General features: G+C 40.7%; 1 protein-coding gene across 2 annotated transcripts in view; it reads right to left on the reverse strand.

Moving 5' to 3' along the window:
* The window catches only part of E2F3 (E2F transcription factor 3), a 42020-nt gene that overhangs the window by 6223 nt on the left and 22735 nt on the right, over positions 1–13062 (reverse strand). For both annotated transcript variants that reach the window (XM_088168752.1, XM_088168741.1), the window contains exons 2-4: positions 5138–5249; positions 2496–2715; positions 1761–1921 (exon numbers count right to left, since the gene is read on the reverse strand). In XM_088168752.1, coding sequence (XP_088024878.1) covers positions 1761–1921; positions 2496–2715; positions 5138–5249 — 493 coding nt within the window. The remainder of the gene's footprint in view (positions 1–1760; positions 1922–2495; positions 2716–5137; positions 5250–13062) is intronic.

Consider the following 13062-nt stretch of genomic DNA (forward strand, 5'->3'; position numbering starts at 1 on the left):
GTTTAAAGCCATTTCCCCTTGTACTGTCACTACATGTCCCCATAAAAACTCCATCTCAAGCTCTCCCACAGGCCCCCTTTAGGTACTGGAAGGTGCTATAGGGTCTCCCTGGAGTCTTCTCTTCTCCGGGATGACAAAAATACTAATTTAAGTTTAAATTTGAGGGTCTTTGCAAACATAAATATGTAATACATAGGACATATAAAATATATAAACATTTATGCAATATTCATATATTTATATATTAATTTATATTACAGAAAATGATTTTTAAAGCCTGTCTAAGCAGCTACTTAAAACCTCTAGAGTGCAGAATGTCAATTTCTGCATAAGCACAGAATAAAGATGAATATTTTGCTGCTCAACATGTATTTGTCAAGATGCCAGCGTTTTGGGGGTTATGACATGGTGAAGCCATGTCAAAGTGCTTTTGGCTGTGAAGAGAACAGTGAAATTGCCATGATCACATGCACAGAGTTCCAGCTCTTTAGTTTTGTCATCCATGAGGGTACCTGGCATAACGTTTATGCCAGAGAAATAAAAAGCCCAACTTATTACACTTCTTGGCAGAGTGAATGTGTGCTATTACTGAGCAGTACAGCAAGACAGACTGCCCAAGCTCCAATACATTTGCATTTATCTTGGATCAAACGGGTCAAGAGGCAAAGTGACAGGTGTTTCACCCAAATGGCTTTTACCCCTCGTTAAGTAAAGTTTGCAAAGGCAGAGTTCATCCCCATAGGATTCAGTGCTACAAAAATCAGGAATTGTCATGTTCAGTTTTGTCTTGCTTATGTCTCTTCAAAGATTACACTCTTAGCTGAAGGCAGTGCTGATCCTACTCCCCAAGCCACTTGGTGATCTTTGGTTACATCAAAACGTCTGTGAAATCCAGTCAAAAGACAATGTCCACATAGTTCAAGTACTTTTTACTGGTACTTCCATAGTTATTTCCTGTCCTTCAGAACAGAAAATAAATCCACTTTATTAAACGCTATTTAAACACTACTTATTACAGATAGTAATAAGTTTTCACAACAGCATACAATAAAATGCTTTGTTGTGTTGCTAATAGGTGGGAAATCTAAGGAAAATGACTACTGGTTAATTACAAAGGGCATTAACAGCCAAAGTAAGTCATATGAACCTTATGCAATTTAGTATTGCTATTACATTAAATAATTCAGCCTAAGGTATTTTGAGAGCTCATAAAAGTTTTATCTATATTTTATTATGGATTCTCTAACCAGAGGAATCTGCAACTTTGTTGCAAGCTTCAGACTAGACCAAATCCCAACTTTATTTTCTTTTCTGTGCCTGTAATTTTTATATATATATATATATCAGTTTAAAGTGAAACACATAAAAAAAGTAATGACTAAACAAGTCTGTTACCTTATCAGACTTTCTCTTCATGCCATTATAATTTCTGAACACATAAAACTGTGGTTTGGAAAAAATGCAGAGCTATTGGGTATCGTCACTCATTAATCAGTAAAGGTTCTTGGTTCTACTCTATGTGGACATAAATGTCAACAGTCTCCTTCATGTACCACCTCTTCTGTTTTTCCTTTTCACATTCCAGAAACATTACAGGTTCAAGCTGCTTAAGTAGCTTTTATGTCAAACTACATTAAAACCCTTCCAACTTCTCGAAGCTTCTGACGCTTTCTTTCTATGACATCACACAGAGGAAGTCTCCCAGTATTACAGGGCACAGCAAGGAGGCCGGGCACCTTTGAGGCTTTGGGAAAAAGGATATCTCTGATTCTCTGAGTCCTCCGTTAGCAGTTTGAGGTCCAGGGTGCAGCTTTGGATTAGCTCGTCCAGTTTCTTCTCTTCCTGAGTCAGTTCGGTCACCTCCTTCGTGAGTCCCTGGCGCTGTGCCAGCATCCCGCCGTCCTCGGACAGGCTGCAGCCCCTGCGGACACACAGAGAAGGAAGGCACCCATCAGCTTCTTCAACACCTGGCCCTACGCCACGGTGAAGGGGAGAGACGGGATTTCACACTGCAGGTCAGGCTCTTTGTCCTTTCTCCCCAAACCCACCCCTAGCGAGTCAACACAAACTACGCTGTCCAGAAAAAGCATAATTTTATCACAACAACACATTGTGGAACTGCCACCAAGATGTAAGAGTTGAATATTTCTAACTACTTCCAAAATCTTGTTTCTAACCACAGCTCAAAAAAAAAAAAAAAAAAAAAAAACAAGGAAGGCAATAAATAGCTACAGACACATACCTAAAACTTACTCCACATACAGAAGTAAATTAATTAATCCAGTTCTCAAACAAAATTCTGGTTTCTAATTTACCCGAAAAATCCTTTTTATAAACTTTTCTTAACAGAAAAATAGGACTTTATCCTGTTGGAAGGCATTTTGAATGATTGCTTGCAGTAAAGTGTTAGAACTAAAGGTGGGAGAAGAAAAACATTGCTGCCCTATGACAGTGAAATCAGCCAGCAGGGATGGAAAAGGATAATGAATACTTACATCCACTGAATGTTGTTTTTGGATTTTTTCTTAATGAGATGGATGCCTTCCAGTACATTGGTGATATCGTAAATCCTCCTTTTTTGCACCTTGAGGACCTCTGCTGCTCTGTTCAAATCTAGGACCCCATCAGGAGATTGGCTCAGCAACTGAATGAACTTCTTTGTAAGAAGGCCAAGGGATGTATCATACCGAGTCTTTTCTGAAGGAGATTTTGGAGCTTGGAAGGAAAAGGAAAAAGAAAGTTAAATCAGTTTTTCCTCATTTTCGTTCTGAAAGCAGCAACTAAAAATGAAATTATATATATTACAGTTACTTCTTTCATTTTTACTAAAGAAATCTCTCATACCTCTGCATTAAGACACAACTTACCACTACAACTATTTGTATTTCAAGATGTACTTTTCCAAAAGTCACAGGTACATGAGCAAATATATACGTTTTTTAAAATGCAAATATTTCCAGTAGTCTGACAGATACATATAGCAATATTCTGCTTAGGCTTTTACTATGTGAATTCATAATAGTATTTTTAGTATCTATTTATCCTGGCAGCAAACCCAAAAAATCCCCTGTGACTCTCCTTCATGAGACTGATAGCCAGCTTTCATCAGGGTTTGATTTTCCCCTCATGTGAGATAAATGTTTCATATGCAATTAAGCAGGACTTAGGTGTACTTCAGTGGGTGAACACAATGACAGATACCATCAGTGTCAGACTCCTCAGCTTGAGAAAACTCAAGTGAATTAGAGGAGATTGATGTGAAATACAATTTATAATCATCATTGCTCCATAACCAAGCAATGCTCAAACTGGGGGAGAGTATCCACATCTTCTAAATTAGAAGTTAGTAAATGGCTTGGACCAATTCACAGTTTTCATGCACAAATGCAGCATCTATATACTGAACAGATGGGCTTTTGAGACTTTAAATACTTGCATCAGAATGACTTCTAATTCTAAATGTTTGAGGCCTTTCTGTCAAGGGAAATGAGCCAGCCATTATTACAACTCTGCTGGGCTGGTACATCTCAAACCCTTCATTTGCTTCCAATATTATGCAGGATGGAACTTGGGCTGATTTGGCGGTCTTTTCCATGTTTTCAAGGGTCAAATCATACATTAAACTGCAGAAGTCAGTCAAAATTGAAAATCCCACCTAAGACTGAACCTTTAGATTACCCTGAAATATTCTGAAGAATACAATGGCTTTTCAATGAAAACCAAGATGTTGCATCTTTGCAAAGAGAACCAGATAGCTGCATTTCTTTGGGTAGATTCAGGGCTTGTCTGCTCTGGGAAATGGAAGAATATTCATAGAAAGGCTTGGGTTGGAAGTGGAATCTTAGACATCATCTAGTTCTACCCTCCCTGCCATGGGTAGGGACACCTCCCACTAGACCAGATTGCTCAAAGCCCCATCCAACCTGGCCTTGAAATACTTCCAGGGATGAGGCATCTACAGCTTCTCTGGGCAACCTGTTCCAGTGCTTCACCACCCTGTGAGGAAAGAATTTCTTCCCAACATCTCATCTAAATCTCATTCACATCACTTACATGACCTTGTGGATTTAGAGCAAAGGTGGTTGGTTTGTCTGGGGTTTAGAAAAGAGTAAGAGGATCAGAGTGATAATAGCAAGAAGTGACTGGACTCCCATCTAAAATGGCTTGTGCTACTCATCATGCACCAAATTCTTTGCTCATCAATGCTGCAGCAGCGTCCTACGCACCAAACAGTACTGAATTTCTACAAGAATCCACTTAAAGTTAAATAGGCTTCACTTAATTTAATGAAGTTTAGTTTAATTGAACCTACTGTGGTTGTTTAACTCCTATGATTTAAGTTTGTATGTTCAACTAATTTCACCTTTGCTATCTTCCTCAACAGAAACCAGCAGGCTGGTGAGGAAGAAAAGCACCTCTTGCTCTGACATCACCATCACTGCTGCCCCAGTCCTCTCCTTGCTCCATCTGGCTCCCTCTGCCAGCCTAACTCTCCTGCTGAAACTCCTCAAACAAGACAGCAAGGTTATAGCTGCCAGCTTCTTTTGCAAGAAGCCCACTGCCCAAGGCAATGCAGATGTGCAAAAATTAGAGCAACTAGGCAGTGGCAGTATTCAGAGTCACACTGCAGAGACAGAAGGCAGCTCAGATGCCACAAAGAGGATTTATCGTGCAGCACTGCTGGGGCACAGCTAGCACTCTGCAAATCCCTGCCCAGGGAAAGAAGCCCTGGCAGGCAGCTGCTGTAACTCCAGCAGTGAAGGAGAAGGCTGGCCTGATAAGCCTTGCCTAATAACTGTGCATTTCATCCCATCATGCCACCTTCATTCCTCAGCACCCACCTCTCTAAGCATCCCAGCATCATGCCCTTGGCTGAAGGGGAGGTCCTGGGCAGAGAGAATGCAGGCTGCCCAGCAGGCAGAGGGACACACCTGGCAGCCAGGAGCCTCTGCAGCCTCTTAGCAGCTCTGCAGCAGCCCCTGCATGCTGCAAACCTGCTGTCCATTGCCCTGAGACAATTGTCCATTGTCCATTGAGAGGCTGAGTTTGTTGCATACCTATCTATGTGAGGACAGCAGTAAACACACTCTAAGCTAGGTAATACAGACTGATGACAGCATGTTACAAGTTCCCTTACTTTTTGGACTATCTGGACTTCTTGTTGCAGCTCTTCCTTTCCCCTTTGGAGTCTTCAGTCCTTCCGCAAGATACTGGTGGCCACTTTCTCCTAGCTCCAGTCTTCGTTTTGCCTGTTAAAAAATAGATTTTTTTTTTTTAATTGATGGATTGTTAAGAAGATATTTCACTTTATCAAACAGTATTGGGACTATAGGAAAGGCAGAGTGGTGAACTTCTCACAGCAAAGTATCAGTACAGGTGCATAGCCCATATGCATCACAATGGAATCCAAATATTTACTGGAATCCTCAGGTAGACTTAAATATGTCACTCACAAGCTAGGCTGATGAGGTTTTTATTTGAAAATTCAATAATTTTTTTAGATTTCAAAAGCTGAGTGATAATTGCATGGTGTATTTCAGTCTAATCTGGACCTTCTTCAATATGTATTAAACATTTTGGCCCTGACTTGAGTTGAGAACATTTCATTTAAGAAAAACAAAGATAGTCTCTCGAGCCCCCATATGTATGAACCGACAAAGCTACATTTCCTTTGAAAAACTCCTTATATCCATCTAAGTTTGTGCAAAAGTAGTGCTAGTGCAAGTTATAATTTTCCCTTCACTATCTGAGAGGATGGCTTTGAGGGGACCAATAATTTCCACTACTATGAACTTCCCATCAGTGAAATACATGACACAACACCAAGAGCAGCATTGGAAAAGTCTTCTCCTCTCAAAAACTTGCCCTCATGGAAAGCACAACCACCACATTTATTTCACATTAACTAGCACATGTGGTGCCTAAATAAAAGTAAGGTAGAGCAAAAGCAGTATTAGACAATGCCTGAAAATCAACTGAATGTTGCATTCAGCTCAAAGGAAAGCTCTGTACATCTTGAATAATGAAAAATAGTGAATGAAACCAGTAAACTTTGCAACACACAGACAAACTGCAATGAAAACCACCACCAATATGAATTCTGTTCCTAGACAGAAACACAATATACTATCTTTGGAAACAATTCTATACCCTTCCCTGCCACTCAAGTTACTGAAATTAAATCTGGGGGTACTTGTTATCCTAACAATAGAAAGCACATTACCTGGAAGACACAGGAAAAAGAAGCAGCTTTATGTCTAATCAAGTTTAGACAAATAACTGTTTCTGAAGAATGTTGTTTATTCAGTTAGGTAGAGTAATTCAGAGTATTATTTGCTTGCTTTTTAAGATTCACCCCACAGGGCTGGATAATGTCTTGCTCCTCAGTGAACCAAGACAAAACAACACATTCTGCTGTGGAGTTGTAGACAGGTATTTCTGTACTGTGGATTTGTCTTATGTACTCTACATTGGGTCTGTGACCAACAGAAGGTTCTAAATAAATTAATTTACATACATTTATTTATGGATAGCTAAATAATATCTTTCTGTTGGACTCTGCTCGCAAACCTCAAACTTATTAAAAGGCAAGTTAAAGCACATGGAACTCACACAGGCCCATGGTGTAAGAGCACGTGCAGAGCATTCAAGCCACTCTTTTCCACATTTTATGCAAAGGGACATAAAATTCACTGGCAACAGGGCAAAACTGAACAGCATCCTTCTAACCAACACAGGCACCACATTCCCAACAGAACACTGGTGGCAGCTTCTAATAGCATGAAACACCTCTGCTCCTCAACTCTAATCCAAGGACACAGATTTCTAAAAGGTCAAGTGTTAACAAAAGCACCCAGCTAATATGTTTAGCCAGCGTAATTGGATTAAATTAAGATTACAGCTATTCCACAGGGAGAAATACGTTTCACACTTTTTTATTTAAGTGTTTTTCCACCCTGAGAACTGTAAGAGCAAAGGAAGGAGGGGTGAACCGGGAACAATTCAGGGCGTGGGAAGACTAGGCCAAAGGGATACAATTAAAGATAAAAGAGAATCTCAAAACCAGGTGTGAGAAGGAGGGGCAACGCTTAGGACTTAAAATCCAGAGATTTGCAGCTCTCTCCATCAGAGGGGAAACTTAGGTTTGGATTATACATATAAACTTTCTGTCTCAACTTGTTTGCAAGACATAAACAATTGCATTTTGCCTCTGCTTTTGTGGTTAAAGACTTATGTAAGTTTTTCCCGTGAACTTCAAATAATCAGAGAGAACACAGACAGCATCCTTTGGCTGCACAGAGCAGCAAAAACCTGCCTGCATGAGCTGGGGCTGGTACAAACAACACACTCTTGTCAGGCTCACCAGCACGGTGCACCTACAGACAGCACAGGGCTAGTGAAAAAAATACATGATAGAGAGGGCTCTGCAAGATAGCTGGTTTTTAGGGTACAAAGCATACAGGAAACCTGAGAGATATATAGAGCAAAATATTTTAGTGGAGTTTAAAAGATCCTGATTACTGACAGGCAATTTTAGGAAACCCTGAGGAATGTTTCATTTCAGGCCAGATGTTACACGTCACTCAGCAAGTGCTCGCTTCCCCTTCCTGTTTTACAAACTCCATAACTGATAAAGACGCAGGACTGAAGTGGTGTATTCTATTTCTTCTTTCATGAATTACAGACTAAAGATTTTCTAGTGCTGTTTTGTTTGCACTGAAGATCCTTGGTGACTCACAGTTTCTCTCTCCCATCTCCAAAATTATTCATAGTGCCTTCCGATATCTGGCTTCTCTTCAGAAATCTCAAGATCTGCGATCAGCAGAATCAGTGAGCCTTTTAAAAAAAAAAGTCTTGCTTTCTGTCACTTATTTTTGCTACAGCACTATATTCATTATTAGTATTATTTGTCCTTACTGCCTGGATCAATCAGCATGCACAACCATCTGACACAGTACGAGGGACCTGCTAAGAAGTAACAAGCCAAAGGACAACAAGCACAAAGCATCCCAAATGACAGGGACAGACAGGAAGCAAAGGGACTAAAAATTTCTCAGTGACATGAAATCTGAGTACAAGAAATGGGAAGTCAGATTCTTTAGGGAGACGATGAAAGGAGCACAAATATATGTAACGATGAGACAGGTAAGCCACAAACTGATACATTCCAGCAAGAGAACACAAAAGTAACAGGAAAGCATCCATTAAGCTAAACGATACCTACCTAACTCCTGGGTCCTGACATAAAAATTGTGGCATCAACTGTTTTAACTCAAGTTTCTCTTCCAATACTACGAGCAATCCCTGATATAGATACAACTATAGACCCATTGTTCAGTGCAGACCACTAAAAACTGGTGGCACCTCGAATTCTACATAGGTTTGCCCTTTTAGCTTCAATTCCTTTTTAAAAGAAAAAAAAAAAAAAAGAAACCCAGATAGCTACCACAATCAACATCAGAGGCAAAGCCACAAAAATGTCTTTCATAAGAACACTTGTCTCTAGAAGAAAATAGTTTAAAAACTCCTAGGATAAGCTAAGTATTTTCAAGTACACAGGACCTGATGCAATTCACTTTACAATACTCAGTCTCATGGATTAACTTTCAAGAGGAGGTTGGAGGCAGGTTATGCTTATAGAAGAGAAGGAAAGGAGCAAAAAGCAATGGAGAAGGTACAAATGGGAAATTATAGCCCATTCCCTTTAATGGGCTGGCTTGACTTCATGGTCTATCATGTTGCTGACACCACCCTCTTCTGCATCCTCCCTCCATCCCTGCTCTCCTGGTGCAAGCAGTACCTGATTGATATGTCCTCATCAGCCCCCAAAGAAAGCTGGCTCAAGAGGTCCCCACCAGCAGTAACTCAGTCCTGCTCCAAAACAGAAATTATTTTTCTGCCAGGTTATCCCCTGTGGGTGACGAACCTGCACTGAGAGCTGCTGAGGAGAAGCAGTGTGACAACCCCCAATGCCCCTTGGGACATCAGAATGACATTTGAGCATCTTCACTGTCATGTCACACCGCAATCAACTTCAGTTATCGGGGAAAGAAACTGGCAGCAATTAGAAATAAAGAAACGCTTTCAGAGTGTTACCTTGTAACAGACAAGTAAGTGCAAAGCATGAGGTAAGAGCCAGAACCGGGTTTTGTCAACATAGCAGAGCCGCTGCCCAGGTAGGGCAGACCTCAGTTTTTGAGGACTGCATCACACCCAACCAAAGCCTTAGTTTCTCTGAGAATTATATTTTTAAGCTTGAGGGAAGAGGCAGTAAATCGCTCTCTAATTCTTTCCAGTGATAAAATCATGGAGAATAACTTTGCCAAACTATGCATACTAAAATTTGTCCCGCTAGATGTGTCTCTCAGATTTATTACTGGATGCAAGTTAGTTGTGCTGTTTGCAAGAGACAGACCTAAGAAAAATTACATTACCTGTGCTACCTTCTGAAAACCTTTTGTCTGAAATATTGCTGCACTCATTAGGCTTCAGCAAACACATAAAACTTGCCAGAAGAATGATCTGAGTTGGGTATATTCTACTACCCAAAAACCCTAAATTTAAAGTAATTTGGAAAAGTGCAGTCTGTACATTTTCATTACAAGTGTGAAGCGCCAAATTCCACTTCAAATTCCTGCCACAGCTCTTGGGGCTCCCAGGCTCTGCACATCCCATCTCCTTGGAGGTCCTGAGATCTATCAACATCCCCTGCTCCCCTAGCAAGCATTCAAGGTGTATTTGAGAAGTAGCAGTCTGATTTAAATACAAAAGGACAAAAGTCCTTTTGACCGAGAACAAAAGTAACCTGGGACAAAGCCTGCTGAGATGGGGACAGAAGATAAAAACTTATTCCAAAAAACAATGGGATGAGGAGCTGAAAAGAAACTCCAGTTTATGGTCGACTGAGCTGGAAAAACAGGAAGACGGGAAACAACCAAGCATGGCAAGGGATAAATTGTTTGTATTAAGTGATAGCTGACGGTGAATTAAGCAGCAAGTCAGAGAAATGTGTCTTAGGGCTCAGCTGTGGGTGTCTCAGAGCTAGGGCAGATGGGCAAGTTAAGCAAGGGACGATGACTAAGCCTGGTGTAGTCTCCAGAAGATATTACAATTGCTAGGGGCAGATAAAATGGCAGCTTTTCTGTATGTCACCACAATGCTGATATTACCGGGGAGGGGATGCAAGCCTTTCCAGCGAGCAGAGATAAAGTTTGACTGCAGCAAGGAAGCCATGGCATAATAGGCTATTTACCAACCCCCACACACTTTGCACAGGCTTTCTTCCACATTTTCCAAATTAAACAGTCACTTAAAAATACAATTTAAAAGCTGAGGTTCTAAAGGCATAAACTCTAGAAAGCTGTTCCAGAGGTCAGGAAGCAAATATATTACACGAAAGGGTAAATTAAACCGGAGCTTGATGAGGAAGGAATACAATAGTGGAAGCAAAGGAAAAAAAGACACCTTGGGGTGAATGCAGAGAAATATTCATACACTAAAAAATGTCTCTACTGAATGAAGGGATACAGGCTGAGCATTTCAAACATGCTCAAATGAACAAACCCTGGTATGTGGAGAGCCATGAGTGTCTGCCAGAGGGCTGCACCCAGCTGAGGGCACGGCAAACATTCGGGAAGACTGGAAAATAGGGAGAAGTGCAGAGAGGAAAGTAGAAAAGCTCTCAGTCAGGGAAGGGCTCAGCTCTGCTGGTCAGCTCACAAGCATGGAAACACCTAAGGTCACCAAAAAGATGCAGGAGGAGTTTCAGAGTCCTTGCCTTCAAACTCCTATTGGCAACTCATTTCATACCCACTGCCTCATTTCTCAATAGAATGAAATTTGCAATTCAAACTCCTGGAAGGAAGAGGGATTTCCATCTTCCACAAAGAAATATTTACCTCAGTGTTCTACACGGAGATACCAGTAATTTGTACCATACTACCCTTGGTTTCAGTAGTTAACTCGGACAGTATAAAACATTTAAGAGGAGGTTGAAGGAAAGAAAAAGAAAATAAAAAGATAGCTGGGAATTAAACTATTTGCATGTAAAAGACAACAAAACACGTGCTTAAAAGAAAAGTTCTGCGAGTTCTCTCAAGTCTTCCCGAACTATTACTTCCCTATGAAAAGCATGCAGTCCCATACAGAGGAACAAGAGGAACAAGACCAGGAATGGCACTTTTAAAGAAAACATAACCTCAAAATTCAGTTTTACTTATAGCCATTCATAAGACTGAGGTAAAAGAACACTAAAAGATATATAAAAACAGTGCCTTGAAAATTGAATATATTGTAAATTCAACACAAGGCAGAAAAGGGAGTCTGAAATAATAGCTACTTATTCATCAGGATTATTAGTTGAGTGACAAGCAGCTTTTATTTAAAATAAAATTTAAATAATCACTTTAAAGCAAATGAAAACACAGTTTACAGAAATCATCCTGATCATTCTAATCCAACACAAAAGCCCCAAACTGTCTTCTCATAAAACAGCAAATGTATTTTAAAAATGACCAAAAAGTACTTTCTATTATACCAATTTCAGTTTCCTAATTTATCACCTTATTTTTCAGCTTATTATAGTTTTGACTGAGGAAAATCCTTCTCTAGTTCTTACATTGAACTTATTAATTTAGCTACAGTCAAATTGTTTGCTTTTAATTAAGATGAATGTTAAAAGAAAATCCCTTTTCAATGTCTTAATTTGGTTTATAATTCATTAAGAGGCACATTACAATTACCAAATTAAATGACACTCTGAGCAGATGTAGCTCCTCCCCATTAGGTATTTGACTTTGAGGGCTGAAGGCTGATATGTTACTCTGGTGAAGTTTCTTTCAAGGCCTAGTTAAACCATTCTATTCCTATTAATCTTCCCTTTTCATTATTCCCTCAGAAGTATCCAAGAGTCAAGGAAGCCATGAACTGTAAGCAGTTAAAGACCAAACCACACAACTTTTATTTAGCTCCGAAAAGTTAAAACGTGGGTGGCCAACTTCAGCGGCAAATTCTTGTTTGGAAGTGGGACCCAAGCCAGAGGAACTGAGCGGCGGCTTTCCCTTCTCAGGCTGAATGTGCAGTAGAAGAAGCAACGCAAGTGCCACGAGTGCCTCCCAGTCGCTGCTGCGGAGCATCCCACAGAGCCATGTCTAACACCCACGGGAAGGAGCACATCGGCTTCCAGGCACAGCGAGCGCGGGCAGCTTTGCTCCCGTGGTAGCGGCACCGCACAGCCCCGGCGAGGCACTTGGCGCTCTCACCTCGAGCCTGCCCGAACACCACAATGTTTTCTACTGCTTTTAAATGAAACACCAAGGCCCGAACCGAATCGAGAAAGTACTGAGATGCAGCAATGGAATATGGTGGTTTCTCCCTACACCTTCAACAGCAGGTCATTTCTACTGAAGCAGGATTATAATCTCGATGTATTAATTACCTCTGATTTTCATCCTGATATCTCATGCGACCTGACCTGCCCTCTAATAAGATTATCTAATAGTCACCAACACTAATATAATTCTGACACCAAAATAAGCAGACAACCCTGTTTGACATCACTCCATTCTAGGCTCATAGGTCTACTGGAATGCCATGGGATCACCCCACACCCCACCAGAATTGCACTCAGTACAGTAGCCCGTGGCAAAACGTGAAGCTTATCTTGTTTTCCTACTCTGCTGCAGCACTTGGTATTTTCTTTGCACTAAAAGAGGAAGGACATTACAACGGTTGTGCAAGATATAAACCAAAGCATAGGCCACGTTTCTGGCCTCAAACCAAGAGAATTACACCTATGCTGCATAGGAAATGAATCATCTGAGATCTTTCATATTGCAATTTTTCCACCAAATACGAAACAATTACTTCTTACTGGAAGCAATGGTTTTGCACTGTACTAAGGCTGAAAGCTCCAGTTACCACTTCATGTTGAAATATGAAAAGGAAACTGCACCCAGTTTTCATCTCAACTGCTAAGATGACCAAGGTGAGAAGTGCATGTGTCTCTGGGCAGTCCTAAAACACCTCCCTGGAATTCCTTCATCCCAAAAGCCGCCAGGGGCT

This window comes from Sturnus vulgaris, chromosome 1 (assembly GCF_052056855.1).
Source record: "Sturnus vulgaris isolate bStuVul1 chromosome 1, bStuVul1.hap1, whole genome shotgun sequence".
Classification (NCBI taxonomy): Eukaryota; Metazoa; Chordata; class Aves; order Passeriformes; family Sturnidae; genus Sturnus; species Sturnus vulgaris.